The sequence below is a fragment of the Chrysemys picta genome, chromosome 2, assembly GCF_011386835.1.
Source record: "Chrysemys picta bellii isolate R12L10 chromosome 2, ASM1138683v2, whole genome shotgun sequence".
Classification (NCBI taxonomy): Eukaryota; Metazoa; Chordata; order Testudines; family Emydidae; genus Chrysemys; species Chrysemys picta.
The window spans coordinates 245309436-245331933 of record NC_088792.1 but is presented as its reverse complement, the minus strand read 5'-3'; the positions used below and the strand labels follow the sequence as shown (position 1 = coordinate 245331933).

General features: G+C 39.7%; 1 protein-coding gene across 2 annotated transcripts in view; it reads right to left on the bottom strand.

Moving 5' to 3' along the window:
• Window positions 1–258: 258 nt before the first annotated feature.
• The window catches only part of DECR1 (2,4-dienoyl-CoA reductase 1), a 46820-nt gene continuing 24580 nt past the window's right edge, over window positions 259–22498 (bottom strand). For both annotated transcript variants that reach the window (XM_024106239.3, XM_005299366.5), the window contains exons 2-10: window positions 18543–18745; window positions 15055–15112; window positions 14838–14924; window positions 11538–11685; window positions 6494–6593; window positions 5306–5378; window positions 2222–2368; window positions 561–623; window positions 259–456 (exon numbers count right to left, since the gene is read on the bottom strand). In XM_024106239.3, the coding sequence (XP_023962007.2) occupies window positions 397–456; window positions 561–623; window positions 2222–2368; window positions 5306–5378; window positions 6494–6593; window positions 11538–11685; window positions 14838–14924; window positions 15055–15112; window positions 18543–18745 (939 nt within the window). In that variant the 3' untranslated portion in view covers window positions 259–396. The remainder of the gene's footprint in view (window positions 457–560; window positions 624–2221; window positions 2369–5305; window positions 5379–6493; window positions 6594–11537; window positions 11686–14837; window positions 14925–15054; window positions 15113–18542; window positions 18746–22498) is intronic.

Here is a 22498-nt window from a genome sequence, read left to right as displayed (position 1 = left end):
TGCCAGCCAGGTCCCACATGGACCAATTAGTGCTGGTGCACACTAGAAATTACACCCCAGCTGGTGCACGCTATCACACCATGTAGACCAGCCCACATTAAAACAAGCTGAGAAGGGGAACTAATTCCACAGCATGGCATAGACATTTTTACTCAAAGCTGCAGAAAATTTTACGTACCTAATCAAAAGACTTCATTTGTCTATGGGAACAAAACAGTCAAATTAAGGGGTAAGTATAAATGACTCATTCAAAACATATTACAATTTCAAAATGTTTTATTAGAATTGTCAGATAAAATATTTAACAAGATTATTTCTTAATGTGTGAGAGATTTACAGCTAATGGTACTTTTCCAGTGATACTTTCTGTAAGGAAGATGATAAGACAAGAGTATTTTAAGAGCCTTTTGTTTTCCTGATTAATGCTTCCATCATATCCCACTGCTCATTGGTAACCTACATAATATAAGAAGAAATAGCATTTCACTTGGGTCTGTATACAATTTTATATAAATTTTTAAGTATGTTTGTATTTAAATAGTATGCATGTAATTTATTACCTTTTTCAGGTCATTGAACTCTCCAGCCATAGAAACATATTCTCCACCATCCATTCTAATAACCTAGGGGAAAAGGAAGCAATGCACTTAAGACTGGTGCTTTTTTATTAAGCTCCTGTATCATTAGCATTCTCATATATCAGGGTTCACCCTAACCTCAACTTGTGCAAATTCAGATTTAAAAAATACACTCAAAATAAATGAATGCAACACTTCTTATAAGAACAGGCTCTGTGCTTTAAAGCCATGCAGGGGTCTCAAACACGCGGCCCACGGACCGAGTTATTTCCTGCGGCCCGCCATAGCTACCCTCACCTGCAGTCCTCCCCACCCCCCGCCTCAGCCCCCCGAGCATGCTGCATCCCTGCTCCTCCCCCGCCCCAGAAAGTCCTAAGCGCCGCCAAAAAGCTGTTTGGCGGCGCTTAGGACTTTCCAGGAGGGAGGGGGGGAGGAGCAGGGATGCCGCACGCTCATGGGAGGAGGCGGAGAAGAGGTGGGGCTGGGGTTGGGATTTGGGGAAGGGATTAGAATAGGGGCAGGGAGGGGGCGGAGTTGGGGCAGCGACTTTGGGGAAGGGGTTGGAATTAGGGCAGGGCAGGGGCAGGGCCTCATGGAAGGGGTGGAATGGGGGTGAGGTCGGGGGGTGTTCTTTTGTCTCTTTGTATGAAAAGGTGTCAGTTATGCGGCCCTCAGGCCAATGTACTAGTCCTCATGTGGCCCTCATGGTGATTTGAGTTTGAGATCTCTGAGCTAGAGTGAAGTATAATTAAGGCTAAGAGTTTGTCATGAATATTTTTAGTATAAGTCATGGAGAGGTCACGAGCAATAAAGAAAAATTAGTGGAAGCTGTGACCTGTCAGTGACTTTTACTAAAAATATCCCTGACAAAATGGTGGGTCCCCACACCACTTGCAACGGGGCAGCTGTGCCGCGGCTAGGAGCTCTGGGAGCCCCCACCGCGGGTTGGGTGTTGGAGCTTGAGAATCCCCCGCACCCCACGACTGGGAACTGCGGGGGCCAAGCCGCCTGCAGCTTCGGGAGTCCCCCACCACCTGCGGGGGTTGGGAGCTGTGGGGTACCCCCACTGCCCTGAGGGCCCGCTGCAGCTAGAAGCTCGGGGGTTCCCCTGCTGCTCCTGTGGGCTGGGAGCTGCAGGGTGTCCCACTGCCAGCAGCTCCAGGGGCCTCCACCACCCACAGCAGCCGGCAACTCGGGGGCTGCCCTGCCACCCGCCATGGCCTGAAGCTCGGGGATTTCCCCACCGTCAGGGGTGGCTGGGAGCTGCAGGGTACCGCCACCACATGGGGCGGCTTGGAGCTCCGGGGGCTGCCAGAGGCAGCAGTGTACACTGCTGCTCCTGGCCTCCACGGGCAGCAGCAGACCCTGCAGCTCCCGAGTGCCACAGGCTGAAGTCACGCAGGTCACTGGAAGTCACGGATTCTGTGACTTCGCAACCTCTGTTACTAAATCATAGCCTTAAATATAATCAACTGACTAGGTTAAAAATGAACCTAAGGTTTTCAAATTAGCAATTTCTTTTGCTTAAGTTCTCAAATACTCTACAGCACCTAAAGCTGCTTTAAAAGTTCTCAACACCACTAAGAACATCATCTATAAGCTTATTACTGCTGACAGCATGAACTAGAATAACGAAAACTTACTGCTCCAGTAACCCAACTTGCATATTCACTACAGAGGTATGTGGCAAGATTTGCAATTTCTTCTACAGTTCCCAGACGGCCACAGGGAATCCTCCCAATCATTTCTTTCTCAAATTTACCTGTTGGGTCAAGACGGCTAAAAGCACCCTACAGAATTAAAAAAAAAAACAACCATTCAGCAAAATGTTATGAGTAACTAGTAAATAAATTCAAACTAAGATTTGATTCCTGGTTTCAGACTTAATACATAATCTAACAGTTAGTAGGAGTGTTGTGACAATCAAATGCTTATTAGTGGGGTGGGTTAAGAGAGAACAGGAGACAAAGGTCAAATTCTGGTGTAAATTCAGTCAACCAGTTACACCAGAATTTAACACAGCAGTTCATGGTGTTCAGCAGTGACCCTTCTACACAATTATAGAGCAGTAAAGAGAGGCTCTAGTAAGCGTCTTGTACACTTTTTCTGAAAACTTGCAGGATAAAGGTTTGAGAAAAATGGGATTGCCTCAGGGCTACTATAGAAATGTAGAGGAAACTTAAAAATAAACCAAAATCATACATAGCACAGAATAACCAAACTGAAAAGCAAGTATCCTTTAATCTGGTTGAATAGGAACAATGAACAGAATAAATCTAGATAGCTTTGGGCTTTAAAGTGCATTTGAATATCTGGGGACAGTGCAAGACATGGGTGAGCCTGGGGAGAAAAATCTCACTCAAATGGACTCTTTTACTAAGAGGAATAAACTTTACTGAGCAAAATCAGAAACCTAAGAAAACATATGTGAAGTCAAGAAAGCATAGGGCATCTAAGCCCACTTGAGAGGAAGCCAAGGCCAAGAACTGTGATTAACATAATTAATGAGTGTGAAACTGTGTTTTAGAGAAAAAAATTAATGTCACCACTTAGCACATGCAACTAGAACTAAAAATCGCTGTGAAGTGATACTGTAAACTTGAAAATTAATGTTTTATTTCAGTTTTAAATAATAAAATAACTTGTATTCAATCATTCAGTATTGACTAGGGAGTTGCACACTTTGTTGTATCTGTAGGCCAAGCACCCTGTATCCACCTGGGGCTCCTTGCATTGCTCCATTACCCCTACAAGCTCCCTGTTTGTCAGCCTCCCTACAAATCCCCCACTCCATCATTCATACCAGGGGCTCTGTGTGCTCTCCAGGTCTCCCTTCACCCATACCACTGTCTCCCATGCCAGGGGCTCTATGCCTCCCCTATTCTCTCCCTTTCTCCCTTCTTTTCCATACCAGGGACCCCCTGTTCTCCTCCCTGCCACCCAACCACCAGGACTTCTGTGAACCTCCCCATTTTCCACACCACTCATTTCTTTTCTTTCTGTCTGGGACATAAGTCATTCATGATGTCAACATTTTTAAACTGTCCTGGGAGGATCAGCAGAGCTGAGATGGTGGGTATTATTATACTGGAAGGCATTAAGGGTTATCATCAACCAGTTCTTTGATATATACACAATCGCAGAGGAGGTTGAAGCTGCTGGGTCTGCTAACCAGATGCCAGAGGCCCGAGTGTCCTCCAGTTTCCTCCTTCCAGTTCTCTTATTTTCACCAAAATCAATAGGGTTCTACCCACTGATGCCTACAACATTCCTTGAAATTTTGGAATTGATTGGACGTGGCATTCAAAAGCATTACAGACAAACAAATGCCACAGAATTTAATGTAAAGCATTGCTTTCCTCAAACAGATATGTCATTTCTTAAAATAAAAACTGAAAGACCTGTTTAAAAATACAATTTAATTTCATTTAACTTAAATTCTAAAACAACCCTCAGAGGAGTTGAAGGGAGGCATGAAGTTCCATTTTCCTTTATTGGAAGAAGGGAGTCTCAACTTTTAAAAGTTTGGGAAAATACTATCCTAAAGCATTTTACAATTACTCTCATTTCACAGATGGGGAAAATAAACCATTGAGAGTATAAGCGACTTGCTCAACGTTGCACAACACCGTTGGATCACTGGAGAAACCAAGTTTGGTCTTATCTATACTGAAAGGGTTATAGTAAGGGTTACGCTATCTTAAAGCAAGTTTGCATGGCATAGCATATATAGACTTGGAATTATTAGATTTTTATTGGTAAATGTCGATATATGTCTGTGATGGGGTGAGACCCCCACACTAGCTCTGCAAGAGTGGAATTGAGCCAGGTAGGCCCAATCAGCTAATTACGCTTCAAACAGGGGAGCTTTTGGCTGCAGGCAGCTGATTAGGAATAGGCTCACCTGTGTAGGAACACATGGGCCCTATAAGGCCAGGAAGCTGGCAAGAGATGGGGACAGATGCTGAGAAAGGGTAGTCACTCCCTGGGAAAAGTTCCCCTACCAGCTACTGAGGGAGTGGCACCAGGGCAGTGAATGAGAAGACTGTCTAGGACTGTTGGTGGTCTGAACCCCGGAAGGGGGAACACTGAATGACCTAGCTGGAGGGGTAAGTCACAAAGAAGATGCTGCGGGTCCTAGAATGAGAGGAGCTGCAGACCAGAGTCAGAGTGATGGCATGCAAACTGTGGACAGGAGCACTAGCCTTGAGAGTTAATCCCCAGAGTGACCAGGATGAGGTGCTAGACCAGCGATGAGTGAAGCACTCCATGACAACATCAATTTCACTGTACACACACAAACCGAATAAAATATATTTCCATCAATTATCAAAATTTACAGATAGGCAAAGTAAAAGAAATGCTGCTTGAGAACTCTCTGGAGTTTGATTTAAGACTATTTATTTTGTATATTTTGATACGGTGACAACTTGTGTTAACAGTTATAAAGCTTTAACTTTTTAAATCTCAACATCTAATGTAATTAAATAATTATTGTACGACTGCCATAAGTTCCCACAATTGTGAAAATTTAAGAGAAAAAAATAAGAAAAGCTAAAAAAACAATTTTGTGCAACTGTGAAAATATTAATCAATAAAAATATATAAAATGTTTTAAAATAAACATTAATATTTTCCATCAAAATTATTACAAAAATAAAAATCAATTTCTACCAGGCCTAAGCACATGTAAGGCCATGTCTCACTTTTTAATGACAGAAATGTACCTTTGTTCTTATTGGACCTGGTTGGATCACATTGAATCTCATGCCATATCTACCCCATTCAGCTGCAAGAGACCTAAAAATTCATTAATAGAATGCATAAATATTTCAAACAGCATGTTGCCTAATGTTATTCAGGACATAATTTAGAATCAAAACTGGGAAATATATATGTCGAATTTATAAACACTTTAACATTTGAATCCTGACCTATGTACTCGTAGATTTTTTTGAAATATTTTCCTTTTTTTTGTTATTGTTATTGAATTTTAATCTTCTCACACATGGATCTGATGTTATATGAATAAGCCAACTGACAAATACAGTAACACCAATTTGAAGTATATATTGCGTATAAAGCATACATTCATGACAATCATTGGGAGTTAGGTACCTATCTCCCTTAGGCATTTTAGAAAATCCCACCGGTATACACTTGTGGCAGATCTTCAATATAATTCTCAAACCAAGTATTTTAGGAAAAATAAGATAACCAAACCTCAACTTCTAAAATATTTTACAAAGCAGAGTAAGCAGTGCAGTTTTCCTTTTATGAACAATATTATCTTTGCATATGCTCTTTCTTTAAAGGTGCTAAAACATCTGGTGTGGTAAATGAATAAGGTGGCTAGTCTTTGAAATACACACTTAAGTAATACACACTCAACTTGTATGAAAAAAGTGTACACAGAACAAAGCAGAAGTATCCCTATTTGCTTTCTGTTTTTCTGGAGAAATAATCACACCTGACCTACTTATATTTTCAAACATTTCCATTTGATTATCTCTACTGAAGTGTAGAGGCTGAACTGTCTGTTAGTATCATCTATTCCCCTATAGCTGCTAATCACAGATGTCTTTGTTTGGGGAATGAATGTGGATATCTGTGTAATGCTATTAAAGGAATTATTGCAGATAGTCCTGATAAAAATCTAAGCAGCAGAATTCCATGAATTGAGTAAACTTCTACCCTAGTAAGATGGCAAAAGTAATAAAACTGAAATAATTCTTTCCATGACAAGCTGTGATAGTAGCAACTGCTTTCTTGTTATGTAAAATGGAAGCTAAGGAGTTCATTCATGATCCAGTCAACTAGCTTCATTTTGCCAGACTGACAGGATGTGGATAAAGAATCAATCAGCCCAGTCTGGGAAATGTGAAGATAAAGCATTGGTATGCTCAACTACTCACTTGCACATTGCATCTACCCCAGCTTTGGCAGAGGCACTTGGTGACACAAAGCCAGACCCACTCTCTGCATAGATTGTTGTAATAGCCAAGAATGCTGCCCCTGTAAGATGCCAGAAGATAACATTTTTAAACACGCAGGATGAGCTACAAATCTTAAATTGAACAATAACAAGTATCAGAACAGTACTGGTGTTTGCATCATCTCTGTTTTCAGGGATTTAACTTTCAGCTGTAAAAATGAACTCAAACAAGTTTGGCTCCAGCTGTTCTTTTCACTTTCGGTTCTCCCTGTCCCTGAAATGAAAGAGTTATTCCATATATACGAATGCCTTTTCTTGGTGGTACTATAAATCCCAATACTGCATTTGGAATTGTGCAAATAGGCCCTTGCACCCATAGAGTCCCATTGACACTGAAATTATACCAGTAAACCCCTTCTAGTGTACACAAGGCATGAGCCAGGTTGCTATACTCATCATACTTCTTGCTGCCCAGGCCTTTAGGAACAGATCTATTCTGCAATTAGAGCTGTAATTTCCAGCTTGGGTGGATGTACATATGCCAGCTTTTCTTGTGCTAGTGTTCTACAACCAGTGGCATAGATGCAATGGCATAGGCCAACTGCTTGGGCCAGCTGCCTGAGTACAATCCCATCCAAGATCCTAGCTATGTACTCTGGCGGCTAGCCCGAGCCACTGCTCACGCTGCTGTGGCTGCACTGCTATTTTTAGCTTGATGAAAGCTAGCCAGGGTGTCTTCCCAAGCTGGGAATTACACTTCCATCTGCAGTGCAGGCATACAGTCAGTTCTCAGGCAGCTATTTTTGCTACAGCTTCCATCAGTTCCCCACACTTCCTGGCTGAAAGGGCAGGACATAAAACATCAATGTGAACAATTATTAATTTCAGCACAGTTTTAAATTATTATGAATTGCAGTAGGGGTCTTGAGGCTGAAATTGAAGTTTATTCTAGTGCCCAGAGATCTCTTTCTTAGCAGATTATAGTAACTCACACTATAGCAGAAAATATACCCAAGTTAATCTTGACAATTGTACTAATCTTGCTATTAGTGCCATAATGAGCTCTCATAACAAAGACTGTTATTTTTATAAAATACATTAACAGACATTCAGTTAGAATAGCAATTATCAACATAAATGAATGATATAATATATTTTTTGTTTGTTCATTCATTTTCTTTTGTAATATTCAGTAACCCAAAATAGCTTGCCCAATCATTAGTGTATACTACTGTAGTTGAGAAAGGGAACAAAACATTAGCTATAATTCCCTGGTAAAGAGACTACTAGTTCCTTATGCTAGTGAATGTAAAACTAAAATATTTAAAAAAATACTGTAGGTAGAATAATTATTTTAATTAGGATTGTTGCCCAATGGACATCACTAACATTTTATGTTTTGAGGATAGCCCACATACAAAGACAAAGTAAAATAACTCAGTTAAATATTTATGGTGAGAAAAATTCACAGGAGAATTAAAATAAAAACCAACAACATAAGCTAAATGGGCATTAACAGATATGTCTGAGGATATCCTTCAACAATTAGCCTTAGAGAAATGAAATTCTCCATACAGAGACTTTGAACAGAAAAAGAGACACCCCCCCCCCAAAACCCCTAACTTTAAAATCTCTTTTGACGTGGATATAAATTATGCATAGTTTGTAGACTTACAAGGCATTGGTTTATTAAATGCATGTTAAGTAAAACCAGGTGCCCCCAGCTTAGAAGCAGCAAGACTTATATTTACCAGGTGTTGTTAAGGCTCATCAAAGTTTTCTTTATATGTATTTCAGTTCACTCTTACAAGGTATATGTGTAAATGTATCAGTTCATTAAAAGGCCATTATCTAATTGTTTTTGCTATCTCATGTGTTAAAATTTAAAAGAATGTTTAAATAAAGAGGCAATGGACTGGCAGATTACTATTAGTAATTTGTATTACAGTAACACTTATATGCCCCAACAGAGATTGGGACCCCACTGTGCTAGATAGAATACAAATGCACAGTAAGACATTTCCTGCAACAAAGAGCTTAAAACTAAATAAAGCGTGTACTATTTACAAAAATAGTTTTAATGTAAATCACATTTTGGACTTAAAATACATGTCACAGTCCCTGTAACTGCTGAGATGTATGCTAGCATACTATTATTAAATATTTGTTTACAGTAACACTCACAATGTCCTATGTGCATCCCAAACATTCAAGAAAGAATGGTCCCTGCTCCAAGGAGCTCATAGTGTAAGGACAGGCAAGTAGACATAGGTTAGGGGAAGGGAAACAACAAATAGGGAATTTTAAAAAATATAAATGTATGAAATTCACTGAAGGTAGCATGGCAGAAGTGGGTGTCTTAAGAGGGCCTTAAATGTGAACAGGCCTTGCACGCAGGGGCCATGAAGAAGAGAGCAAAACTGTGAAAGACTATGACTAACTGGTGGCCAAGGGTGTGGACACTATTAGAATGGAGAGGGAAGGTAGAGGGATGCCATGAAACTTAATAAGGATATACAGAGATGGAAAGAAGTACATGGAGCTTTGAAGGAGGCAAGAAGCTTAAATTTAATGGGATATGAGATGGGGAGCCAGGGAAGGTAATTGAAGAGGACATTGACAAGTTCCTATTGTGAGACAAGGAAGCTGACTTTAATGGCTGCAATGTGTATTGACTAAAGGGAAGCAAGGTATATGTTTGGAAGGCCAGAAAAGAAGCTACTGCAGTAAAATAGGCAGGACATTAAGAGGTCCCAACAGAAATTTGTCTGTGAGGATGGATCTTGGAGATGCTGAGTAGGAAGAAGATATTAGTACCTAAGTGTTATTGGACTGACTGTACATTTCTAGAATGCACTGCATGTGGCACATGAAAATACCATTTGACCAGAGACCGTAACATACTGTAAAGAGTCTATACACAGCTTTGTAACTTTAAACTATAGTCATCAATATACAGCAATGGCACAGCAAATTCAAAGCATCGTGGATACTTTTTGGAGTAAAGTTGTACTACGCTGTCATAAAGACTGCAATCTCAATAAATCTGACCAGATTTGCATTTTTTGTAATTATGATTGTAGTAACAGATTTTTGTTCAGGTAAAATATAGGAACAGGCCTATATGCATGCTATTAATTTTCATACTCTAGATGTGGCTTCTTCCAGAATGCTTTTCCTATAACCTTCTGGAATAAATGTATATTTTGGGTAATGGAGGAAGAGAAATAGTCAAAAGATGAGGTGGCTCACATATGTAAAGTGAACTACTCAATATTCATGTACAGTGAAGAGACTATGAATTTTCATTATAATTATCACAAAAACAAAGGAAGATGTAACTCATTCTTGAATTAAGTCTATATTCTACTGGCAGTTTACTATTTTAAATGTTCCCCAGGAAAAATCCGATAGAAATTAAAATACCTTATTCTCAAGGATTCCCTGAAGCACAAAAAAGAGGCAGTTATATGCAGATACATTAAAAAGATCATAATGAAGCAAAATATATGAAGAGATGATTTTGGCTATTTAAAGACTAATTTTAAAACTACAATCTAATGAGCAGTAAATATGGTTTCAGGTACAAAAGACAGAGCCTGACACAGTGATTGCACAATAAGTAAGAACATATTTGGGAAAGTTTAATATTAGAAAGGAAACACTTTTTGCTGCTTTTACATAATTGCAGACTGTGTTAAAGCAACAAAAATCTGAAACCTTAGAATGAACAAGTCCATCTGATCAGGCAGCTAGAGAAATGCAATACAAATAGGCTTTGCAGAATTCAATTTTTATTGTTTATATTTGACAGATAATATCAATGTTTATTTTTAAGCATTTTTTATTTTTATCAATTGAAATGTTCACCGTTGCGTGAAATTATGGGTTTTAAGCATTTTTTCCCCAATTTTTATTAATTTAAATTTTCACAGTTGTGGGAAATTATGGGGCGTGGTCAGACAATTTTTTAGTGACAGTAGATAATGAAATTCAAAAAGTTAAAGCTTTATAGAACTCTTAAAACACAAATTGTCAACGTCACATGTCAAAATATACAAAGTAAATGTAATTAAATGAAAAATTCTCAATCAGCATTTTTCTTATTTTGCTTATATGTAAATTTCTATCATTGATGGAAATACTTTTTGTTGGTTTGTGTGCGTACAGTGAAATTGACGTTTACCAACATTTACCTATAAAAAGCTAATCTTTCTAAATCTAAATACAAGTCAGGACAATTCTAGGCTCTTATCTAGTGTGAACTACCGACTCAATGTGCGCCCTTGTGCCTTAATACATCTGGAAAAGTGATAATAAAAATGGGACCATATGGAAAACCATACCCAGGAACTTGCACCACTACTAGCCAAAACATCACAGCCTGGAACTTGAAAAATGACTGGAAACTGACTGGAAAGAAGACTGAAACCAACACGTCTACTTTTATTGGTGAAGTAGAGGGAAATGCAGAAAGTCTTCAAATGTAGTGAAAAGCAAGTTAGATGTTTGCAGTTCTTTTACTTTAAATAAATCTAAGGTGCTGATAGTAACACTAATGGTATTTTTTTGGGGGGGTGGGGGTGTAACCTACCATGATTTTTAACCTAACTGAATCCAGTTAAAAGAATGCCACATAGTTCATTGCTTAATTAAAGGAAAATGGAGAAAGGACATAGCACTATTTGTAATTTAAAGAAAAGTCTTGTTTTTAATAATTTAGAGATAAGGTCCAAAACCTGCAATCAGATTTATGTAGGCAGCATCATTCACTTTGGATCTGATTGCAGGATCAGGTCCTAAAATAAAATTACGGATTCTGCAAGGTAGTGCTGTGTTGCATAGATGTTTGCACTATACAAAAGTTTCTTCTTGCAAACCTGTACAGCATTAAAACTCATTTATCAAAATGTTTATTTAAAGCATCAAAACTTGCTATTGTACACAAGTGTTAAAGCAAGGACAGTAAATGGTAATGAGATGTTACAATCCTTAGGCATTGTTTAACTTTAAGTATAACTTACCTTTTTGTACTTTAATTAGTTCCTTTCCAATTTCTAGAGTTACGAAGGCAGTACCATTAAGAACAATATCAACTATTGTTTTCCACGCATTAGCAGAAAGACGTTCAGTAGGAGAAACAAAGTTTCCAGCTGCATTGTTTATCACAACCTAAAACAAGAGAAAACAAGCCGAAAAAGTTACATGGAAATTAGTTCACCACAGCACTTAAGAGGTATAAGAAACCTTTTGGCCTTGCTAGAGATAGAAGTAAAAATGTTCCCATCAAATGAAGTACAGTTTAGACAGACACAGGAAATAATCCATCATAAACTGCAGAGGAAGGCCACCATATAGACTCATAGAATATCAGGGTTGGAAGTGACCTCAGGAGGTCATCTAGTCCAACCCCCTGCTCAAAACAGGACCAATCACCAACTAAATCATCCCAGCCAGGGCTTTGTCAAGCTTGACCTTAAAAACCTCTAAGGAAGGAGATTCCACCACCTCCCATTCCAGTGCTTCACCACCCTCTGAGTGAAAAAGTTTTTCCTAATATCCAACCTAAACCTCCCTCGCTGCAACTTGAGACCATTACTCCTTGTTCTGTCATCTGCTACCACTGAGAACGGTCTAGATCCATCCTCTTTGGAACCCCCTTTCAGGTAGTTGAAAGCAGCTATCAAATCCCCCCTCATTCTTCTCTTCTGCAGACTAAATAATCCTAGTTCCCTCAGCCTCTCCTCATAAGTCATGTGCTCCAGCCCCCTAATTGTTTTTGTTGCCCTCCGCTGGAATCTTTCCAATTTTTCCACATCTTTCTTGTAGTGTGGGGCCCAAAACTGGACACAGTACTCCAGATGAGGCCTCACCAATGCCGAATAGAGGGGAATGATAATGTCCCTTGATCTGCTGGCAATGCTCCTACTTATACAGACCAAAATGCTGTTAGCCTTCTTGGCAACAAGGGCACACTGTTGACTCATATACAGCTTCTTGTCCACTGTAACTCCTAGGTCCTTTTCTGCAGAACTGCTGCCTGGCCACTCAGTCCCTAGTCTGTAGCAGTGCATGGGATTCTTCCGTCCTAAGTGCAGGACTCTGCACTTGTCCTTGTTGAACCTCATCAGATTTCTTTTGGCCCCAAACTCTAATTTGTCTAGGTCCCCCTGTATCCTATCCCTACCCTCCAACGTATCTACCACTCCTCCCAGTTTAGTGTCATCTGAAAACTTGCTGAGGGTGCAATCCACGCCATCCTCCAGATGATTAATGAAGATATTGAACAAAACCGGCCCCAGGACCGACCCTTGGGGCACTCCCCTTGATACCAGCTGCCAACTAGACATGGAGCCATTGATCACTACCAGTTGAGCCCGATGATCTAGCCAGCTTTCTATCCACCTTATAGTCCATTCATCCAGCCCCTACTTCTTTAACTTGCTGGCAAGAATACTGTGGGAGACCGTATCAAAAGCTTTGCTAAAGTTATGGAATAACATGTCCACTGCTTTCCCTTCATCCACAGAGCCAGTTATCTCATCATAGAAGGCAATTAGGTTAGTCGGGCATAACTTGCCCTTGGTGAATCCATGCTGACTGTTCCTGATTGCTTTCCTCTCCTCAAAGTGCTTCAAAATTGATTCTTTGAGGACCTGCTCCATGATTTTTCCAGGGAACGAGGTGAGGCTGACTGGCCTGTAGTTCCCCGGATCCTCCTTCCCTTTTTTAAAGATGGGCACTACATTAGCCTTTTTCCAGTCATCCGGGACCTCACCAATCGCCATGTGTTTTCAAAGATAATGGCCAATGGCTCTGCAATTACATCAGCCAACTCCCTCAGCACCCTCAGATGCAGTCCATCCAGCCACATGGACTTGTGCTTGTCCAGCTTTTCTAAATAGTCCTGAACAACTTCTTTCTCCACAGAGGGCAGGCCACCTCCTCCCCATACTGTGGTGCCCAGTGCAGTAGTCTGGGAGCTGACCTTGTTCGTGAAGACAGAGGCAAAAAAGCATTGAGTACATTAGCTTTTTCCACATCCTCTGTCACTAGGTTGCCTCCCACATTTAGTAAGGGTCCCACACTTTCCCTGACCACCTTCTTCTTGCTAACATACCTGTATAAACCCTTCTTGTTACTTTTAACATCCCTTGCTAGCTGCAACTCCAATTGTGATTTGGCCTTCCTGATTTCACTCCTGCATGCCTGAGCAATATTTTTGTACTCCTCCCTGGTCATTTGTCCAAGCTTCCACTTCTTGTAAGCTTCTTTTTTGGGTTTAAGATCAGCAAGGATTTCACTGTTTAAGCCAAGCTGGTCACCTGACACATTTACTATTCTTTCTACACATCGGGATGATTTGTTCCTCCAACCTCAATAACGATTCTTTAAAATACAGCCAGCTCTCCTGGACTCCTTTCCCCTCATGTTATTCTCCCAGGGTATCCTGCCCATCAGTTCCCTGAGGGAGTCAAAGTCTGCTTTTCTGAAGCCCAGGGCCCGTATTTTGCTGCTCTCCTTTCTTCCTTTTGTCAGGATCCTGAACTCTACCATCTCATGGTCACTGCTGCCCAGGTTCCCATCCACTTTTGCTTCCTCTATTAATTATTCCCTGTTTGTGAACAGCAGGTCAAGAAGCACATTGCCCCTAGTTGGTTCCTTCAGCACTTCCACCACGAAATTGTCTCCTACATTTTCCAAAAACTTCCTGGATTGTCTGTGTACTGCTGTATTGCTCTCCCAGCAGATATCGGGGTGATTGAAGTCCCCTATGAGAACCAGAGCCTGTGATCTAGTAACTTCTGTTAGTTGCCTGAAGAAAGCCTCGTCCACCTCATCCCACTATGACATCACTCTTGTTGCTCACGCTGGCCACTAGGCTACACAGCCCTGACTAAGGAGACAACCATATTGACTCTGGCCACTAGGCCCGGCAGAGGAGGGCTGCCATATTATCACTGGCCATTAGGCTACGCAGCCCTCACTAAGGGGGTAGCCATATTGACCCTGGCCACTAGGGGACAGGATTTGGTCCATTTGGCCAATAACCAAGTTATCTTAGTTTTCTACAGTGCCTATCCGCAGAGTATCTACTCAGTTTTGTGTAGCTATTGAATGGTTCAATAGCCAAATGGACCAAATCACAGATAAATCACTAGTTTTATGCTGCACTACTGCTGTATTAGTAGCTGTCTTTTTCCTGCTGGGTTTCTGTATGAAGAGCTGCTTTTTTACGATATATCACTTTTGTTCCCACATACTATTCAGGGTATTTTCACCACTGAAGATTGAAGTCCTTGCATCATAACTATCATACTTACATCAGGATGTCCTGCCACCTTGATTAATTCAGCAACAGCATTCTTAACTGAAGCTGGGTCTCTCACATCACACTGGATTGCATGAACCTATATATTAATGGAGAAAAAGGCAATTGTAAGACTTTATAAAAGTATTACTCATGAGACAAAGAATTTTAAAAAATTCTTTAAAATGCATTAAAAAATAATAAAAATACAAACGTATCTACAAATGTACCTTGTTTCCTGTTTTAGAAGAAATTTCTTCTGCAGTTTGTTTCAAAACATCGATCTTCCTAAAAATAATTATAAATTTTAGGATGAATTCTGAGTTTCCACTAAATGCATCTATGTTACAAATCATTACACTTTGAAACATTAAAATCTTTCTATGAATTCCATTTGTGTGTTGGTGATTTTAGTGCAAAATTTACCTTTGAACTAAAATAATTTAGGGGCTTGGTATTTCAATTTAGCTTCTGAAAAAACCTCTCTCAAGTACAATGGAGCTTTAAAGAAATTCCAAGTTATGTCCAACAAAGTAATCTTCTTTCATATTATCAGCTAAAAGCAACTCAGACGGGACTTAAAAAAGAGATACTTTTGATAGTAAAACACAGCAGGTGATATTTAACAAAAAATGCCTTCATCCTGGGCACAATGAAATTTAGCAAAGACGAATGTAAGGTGCTACCCTTAGGGAAGAAAAACCAAATGCAAAAATACAGAACAGGGGATAACTGGCTTGGCAGCAGCATCGCTGAAAAGGATCTGGGAGTTGTGGCGGATCACAAGCTCAACATGATTCAACAATGCAATGCTGCTGCAAAAAAAAGCAAATGCAGTTTTAGGTTGCATTAACAGAGGCATAGCATGTAAATTTCATTTCGAAATGGGAGGTGATAGTAGTGCTCTACTCAGCAGTGGCTAGGCCTCAACTGGAGTACTGTGCCCAATTTTGATCATCAATGGATAGAAAGGATGTAGAGAAAGTGTAAAGTATCCAAAGGCAAATGACAAAGATGATCAAAGGGACAGAATGTAGACCATATGAGCAAAGGCTGAAAGAACTGGGTATGTTTAGTTTGGTAAAGAGGACATGAAGGGGGGAACATGACAATGATCTTCAAATACTTGAAAGGCTGCCATAAAAACGATGAGAAAAGTTATTCTCTTGCCACAGAGGGCAGGACTAGAGGAAATAGGTTCAAACTACAGCATGGCAGATTTAGATTAAATCTCAGGAAAAATTTCCTAACGGTAAGAACAGTAGGACAATGGAACAGACTTCCTAGGGAGGTTGTGGAAGCTCCTTCACTAGAAGTTTCAAAAGGAGGCTGGATAGCCATCTGTCTTGGACGGTTTAGACAACAGAAATCCTCCATAACACATTTGGCACCTAAACGACATGTTGGCAGGGGGTTATAGTAGACTGTTCTATGATTCTAAGTATTTTATTTAGGGCTGTCAATTAATCGCAGTTAACGCCTGCGATTAACTGAAGACATGTTAATCGCATACCTTTGGGCAGGGAGGGACGCATTAGCGGTGGCCCCAGCTCAGAGCGTCAGGTGGGCTGGAGGGGAGTGGGTTCCAGCCCGGAGCTCTGGAGGTGGGGAGGCATGGCGGTTGGGCTGGAGCCCCGCGCCCTGAGAGCAGCTGAAGCCTGGTGCCCTCACAGGGGCTGGAGCCCGGAGCCAAGACGGGGGACTCGAGCCTGGAGCCCTGCACAACGAGGGGGGCTGAAGCCCAGAGCCCCCAAGCCTATTTTTGAAAATACAGAAAACTTAAAAAATATTTAAATAAATGGTATTCTATTATTGTTTAGCAGTGCGATTAAAACTGCGATGAATCACAATTAATTTTTTTTAATCTCGCAATTAGTCATGTTTGTGTTAACTTGAAGGATGAGATTATTTGCTCCTATTATGCTGGAAATCTTAGAAAGATCATTTTTAATAATGAGAATTATGCTAGGGCTGCTGTAAAATCCTGATGTTTAAAAGAAATACTAGCTATAGGAAATAATAAAAAAACCTGATAAGATAATTCTAATGATAAAATCACAATGGCCATTGCTGTCCATTTAAAAAGAAATTTGTTGACTTATCATTTTGTAAGCATCTAGATGATCATAGCCAACATAAATTTGTCAAGAATAAATCATGCCAAACCAACTTCATTTCCTTTTTTGACAGGGTTATTGGCCTAGTGGATAAGGGGGAAGCTGCAATGTGATATACCTTTATTTTAATAAGGGTTTTGACAGTCCCGCATGACATGATCATAAACAAACTATGGAAATTTAGTCTAAATGAAATAAACATAAGGTGGATGCACAACTGGTTAAAAGACTGTATTCAAAGCAGGGTGGATAAAAATCAATGATTTTTTTTTAAATAAAAAAATCGGATTTTTATTATTTAAATCGAATTTTTTTGATAAAATGCTTTTTGAGGGAAAAAACCTATCTGAAGATCGACAACAATGTACTTTTATGTAGAAATCCATGATTAAATTGAGTCTTCCTGACTAGTGATTTAAATCAAATACACCCTGATTCAAAGAGTAGTTATCAATAGCTCGCTGTCACACTGGAGTGAATATATTGAGTGGAGGTCCGGAAGAGGTCTGTCCTGGGTCTGGTGCTATTCAATATTTTCATTAATGACTTGGATAATGGAGTAAAGAGTATGCTTATAAAATATGCAGATACCACCAGGTTGGGAGCATTGCTAGCAGTTTAGAGGACAGGATTAGAATTCAAAATGACCTTGACAAATTGGAGAACTGGTCTCAAATCAACAAGAAGAAATTCAATAAAGACAAGTGCAAAGTACTATGCTTAGGAAAGACAAATCAAGTGCATAACTATAAAATGGGGAATAACTGGCTAGGCAGTAGTATAGATGTAAAAGATCTGGCATTTATAGTAGATCACAAATTTAATGAGAGTCAATGTGATGCAGTTAAAATAAGGCCAATATCATCCAAAGGAGAGCAACAAAACTGATAAAAGGTTTAGAAAACCTGACCTACGAGGAAAGGTTAAAAAACTGGGCATGTTTTGTCTTGAGATAAGAAGACTAAGTGGGGACCTGATAACAGTCTTCAAGTATGCTAAGGGCTGTTTTAAAGAGGATGGTAATCAATTATTCTCCATGTCCACTGCAGGAATGGGCATAATTTGCAGCAAGGGAGAAGTATACCTGGTCTAGGTATACTTGGTTCTGCCATAGGGCAGGAGGCTGGACTAGATGACCTCCTGAGGTCCCTTCCTGTCTACATTTCAATTATTCGCCTTTCTTCTCCCCACCCATTGGATTTGCAATAGAGGTGAAGTGTACCTGGCTTTTTTTGTTTTACTATACTTTCTGATTGTGTACTATCATTATGACTTTAACTTGTATTTCATCTCATTGAAGGCTATGCGGCAGTCAAGCACAAGACATTACAGGTCTTACATAAATACTAACAATTTTAAATATATTTATACTCTGCAATGTGTTTGTGTATGTTTCAGAGCAGCTTTTTAAAATTTAGCACATTAGATTATAATTAAAATGGTATTGCAGGTTAAGAGACAGACCTAAATTACATGTCTGTAGCTACGAAATAAAAATATGTATCGTTATGTATTGTTTATGAAGGAACAGGGAAGCAGATCAATGCAGCTTTCAATACTAAATTTAAAAAGATTTTTTAGGTTTGATTATTAGTATTTACCTGCTTGATATAACACATTCGGCACCTAAACTGGACAGAGCTGTTGTCATTCCTTTGCCAAGCCCAGTACCTCCACCAGTAATAAAAGCCACTTTTCCTTGAAAGGCATTTGGTGGTAACATCATTTTTTGAAGAGGTGGAAAGAAGCTAGCTTGAGGTACGTTGCTACTTTGACTTAATACATTTGATCCATGACTGAAAAACTGAAACAAAAAAATAAAATTATTTATTACTGCTTATATACATGGATTCCCACAACTATCATAAGAAAATTAAGTTTTCAGTCTCGGAATTATAATAATAAATATTTTCACAATTGACACAAATTCACTGTGAGCAATAATTTTATATTTACTGCAGTAATTTCCACTACATTTTCAAATGAAATAAATAAAATATGTTTTTCAACAGTTAAGTGATTTTTGTTCTTTTGAACATTGTGCAATGATTACTCACGTAGGCCCCAATCCTAGACTGGGATTCATTAGTGTAGACCCATCAGCTGTTTCTAGATCCCAAAGCAGGATTGAAGCCTTAGACCCTGATCCTGCAAAGACTTCTGTATGTGCTTAACTATATGCATTGTGAGTAGCTTCACTAAGTCAGCAGGACTACTCATGGTATGTAAAGATAAGTAGATGTATAAGTCTTTGCAAAATTGGGGTCTGCAGTAGTAGCTACCCAAGGCCTTGATCCTGCACCACTGAAGTAAATGGAATTCTCATTATTGGCTTCAACGGGAACAGGATCAAGCCCCATACAACTAATCCCATTGGTTAATGGAACTACTTGTATGAGTAAGGCTTTTATGACTAGAACCTTTATTATAGGTGGAGCAGGAATCACTGCCTATTATTAAAGTTGTCTGACATCCCATTATAACACCCTTTTATGAGTTGCTTATAATTTTGCCAGTTTTAACAGTTTGAGCTGAACATTTTTATGCTGGGTGTCTGCTTCAAGCTGAAGGTTTTTGTAAAATTTCAGCCAAAACAGTTCAACTATTTCTGAGAATGAGACTAGGAGAAAATATGATTTTTAACATTACGGCAGGGACTTGAAATTTTGCAGGGGAGCAGCCTTTGTGTCAGGGATGTGCTGAATCACAGTTCACACATGCTCAGTGAAGACTTGCTAGAGCTTAACAACTAACATATCTGAAGATTCCATCCTCAATAAGCATGCTCCATCCCTTCACAGCTCCCACATTTGACTAGACTGTACATGCACCAGCCCCATACAACAATTGAATATGCTCCATCCCCTCACAGGTTCTGCATGTGACTGGACTGTGCATGAACCAATTCCATCGAGCAACTGAGCATGCTTCAGCCTAGGCTGCAGAGCAAAGCTGGACTTCCCCTGTAATGGCTGCTTCCAGCAGCTGGGGTGGGACCACAGGGCACCGAAACTGAGAGCAGGCAGCCTGTTGGCCCCCAAGTGGCATGGAGGAAGAAGCCATCTGATTCAAGTGCAGAGGGGACAAGAACCACATCTAAGGAATTATGGAGGAGAGCTGTGGGAATAGATTGAAAGAAGGAGCCTGAGTCAGGAGACTAGGACTGGAGGCTGCCTGCGGATGTAGACTAGGGACTGGTTGGGCAAGGAGCCAAGGAGAGAAATGGGGTTGGGAGAAGACAGAGAACCAGTGCTTGGGGGGGTGGGGGGAAGGAGGTGGAGTTGAGATCAGATGAAGAGACAGTAGGGGGAGACTGGGACTAGCGGGGTAAGGAGCCAGTGGAGATAGGGAATCTGGGGGGGTGAGGGTGGGAGTATTGAGGAGAAGGGGCAACTGGAGGCCATATCATAATTAAAGCTAAGATTTTGTCATGTGCATTTTTAGTAAAAGTCATGGACTGGACACGGGCAACAAACAATAAATCATGGAAGCCCAAGCCCTGGCGCCGACAACCCGAGCCCTGGCACCCGGGGCCGAAGTTGCAGAGGTCATGTAAAATCAGGGAATCTGTGACCTCCGTGACTGACTCGTAGCCTTAATCATAATGCATACACACAAGATTGCATAGGCAACCTTAATTCTGGCATTTCCAACTTCTGAGTGTTTGACTTTGCAACTCTTAATAATGTCCTTTTAACATATATTTTTCAAGTAATTTGTATAACAAAGGATGTATTGTAAATACTTGTAGATTTTTAAAAATTAATCATCACTAAGGCAATGCATAGAAGATGGTCAGTCATCATTTATGTAGATTTCCACAGTTTTCTAGCTGAAAATTAAAGAAATTAAGTTCTTGTTCTTGTATAAATATCATTTTCATTATTAAATTACATTAAAACTGGTTAGTTTTAATAAACACATTTTTAAAAACCCTCAAATACTCAGTTTTTTAAAATATGAAAATCAAAACAGTTTAAACTAGAAAATTAATTCTTGTGCTGAATCTTATGTTATCCATGGCAATGCTTAATGTTTCAGTAACCAACAAACAACAATTAAAATGAACTATGATTATAACTGCGCTTCAGTAATATGAATCCACTTTACAGTGAGTCTTAGAAGTCCCAAATCAGGATTGGGGACCCATTATGCTAGACCCTATACTATACTCCTAGATACGATAATCTCCTAAATTTAAAGCCTACCTTATCTACTCCAATGCAGAAACATGCCCAGGGTTATGCCAGTCTTATGTAACCCAGATGGCAGGAAGACTATCAATGAGAGGCTGAAGTGGTGTAAGTTGCCTGCTATCTCCCTATCACAGGGGAGCATGAAGAATGTCAATAGGGGCTCAGACTAGCCTCAAAATTGGGTGGTGCTGGCCAGTGGGGGCAGAACCACATTGGCTGCTCCTGGACCTACCAATGGAAACTAAAATTGCAGTCCCGCATAGTCCATGTCAGAGGTTAGATGACAGCTGTAACCTGCCTCAGCAGCAATGCTTTCAAGACTTTCTGTAAGACTGGTTCTGACCAGGGTGGGTAAAAATCAATGATTTTAAAAAAGAATTAAAAAAATCGGTTTTTATTTAAATCAGATTTTTTTTTGATAAAATGCTTTTTGAGGAAAAACCTATCTAAAGATAGTTTTAATTAAGATACATTATAGCTGAAAGAGATCTCATCACGGAATAGGGATTATAAATTCTAGTTCTATAGTATGAGACAATATATTCATGTAATGTTTAAGAAAGATTTTGTAAATGAATTCCAGTAGTTCATGGATTAGAGACCCAATCTTATGAGTTCCAGGGGCTTCTGTATAGATTATTTAGGTTAATCTTTCTATCTACCCAATGGGACTCAGTGCTCAGTCTAGAAGATACCATCAGAGATGCTTAATTTTGTAGTTTTCAAACTGTGGATTTGTCTCCAGAGATAACATGCTTGTTAACAGCAAAAATGTTCTTAAATAAATATATAGAGGTGTGAAATAACAGACCTCAACCCTATTGTCCCTCTGCAAATTTGTGTACACAAAGTCAATCCCTTACCTCTCGTTAAAAGTGAAAGTTTCAAAAAGTTCAATGAATAGAAGATTGTTGGGGGCGGAATAGATCTGGACAAGGAGAAGAAGTCTGGAGATAAATGTGAGAAGGGAGGGACAGACAGTAGAAACAAAAGTGAAACTGTTTGAGCAGCATATTCCAGAAGTCTTGAGTTCTTTCTGAGTGTATCCTTCATTGATTTGAGATCTACCATACCATTCTCTCACTAGAAGGGAAAACCTATAATGGCAGCAGGCTATAAAAGAGACCCAATTTGGGAATATTTTAAAGAAGTTCCTCTATCTGTGAGTCAGACAGGCATGCGTGCAAAATGCAAACAGTGTAACAAAGAAATGCAAGGCCTGGTTGCCCGAATGAAACAACATCATGAGAAGTGTTCCTTCTCAGGAGGAAGCTACAGTGAAGAAAGGAACATGTCTGAATATGCAGGATATATAGGTTGGATAACTTTTTTATTTCATATTTCTTTCTTAAGGACTGCTG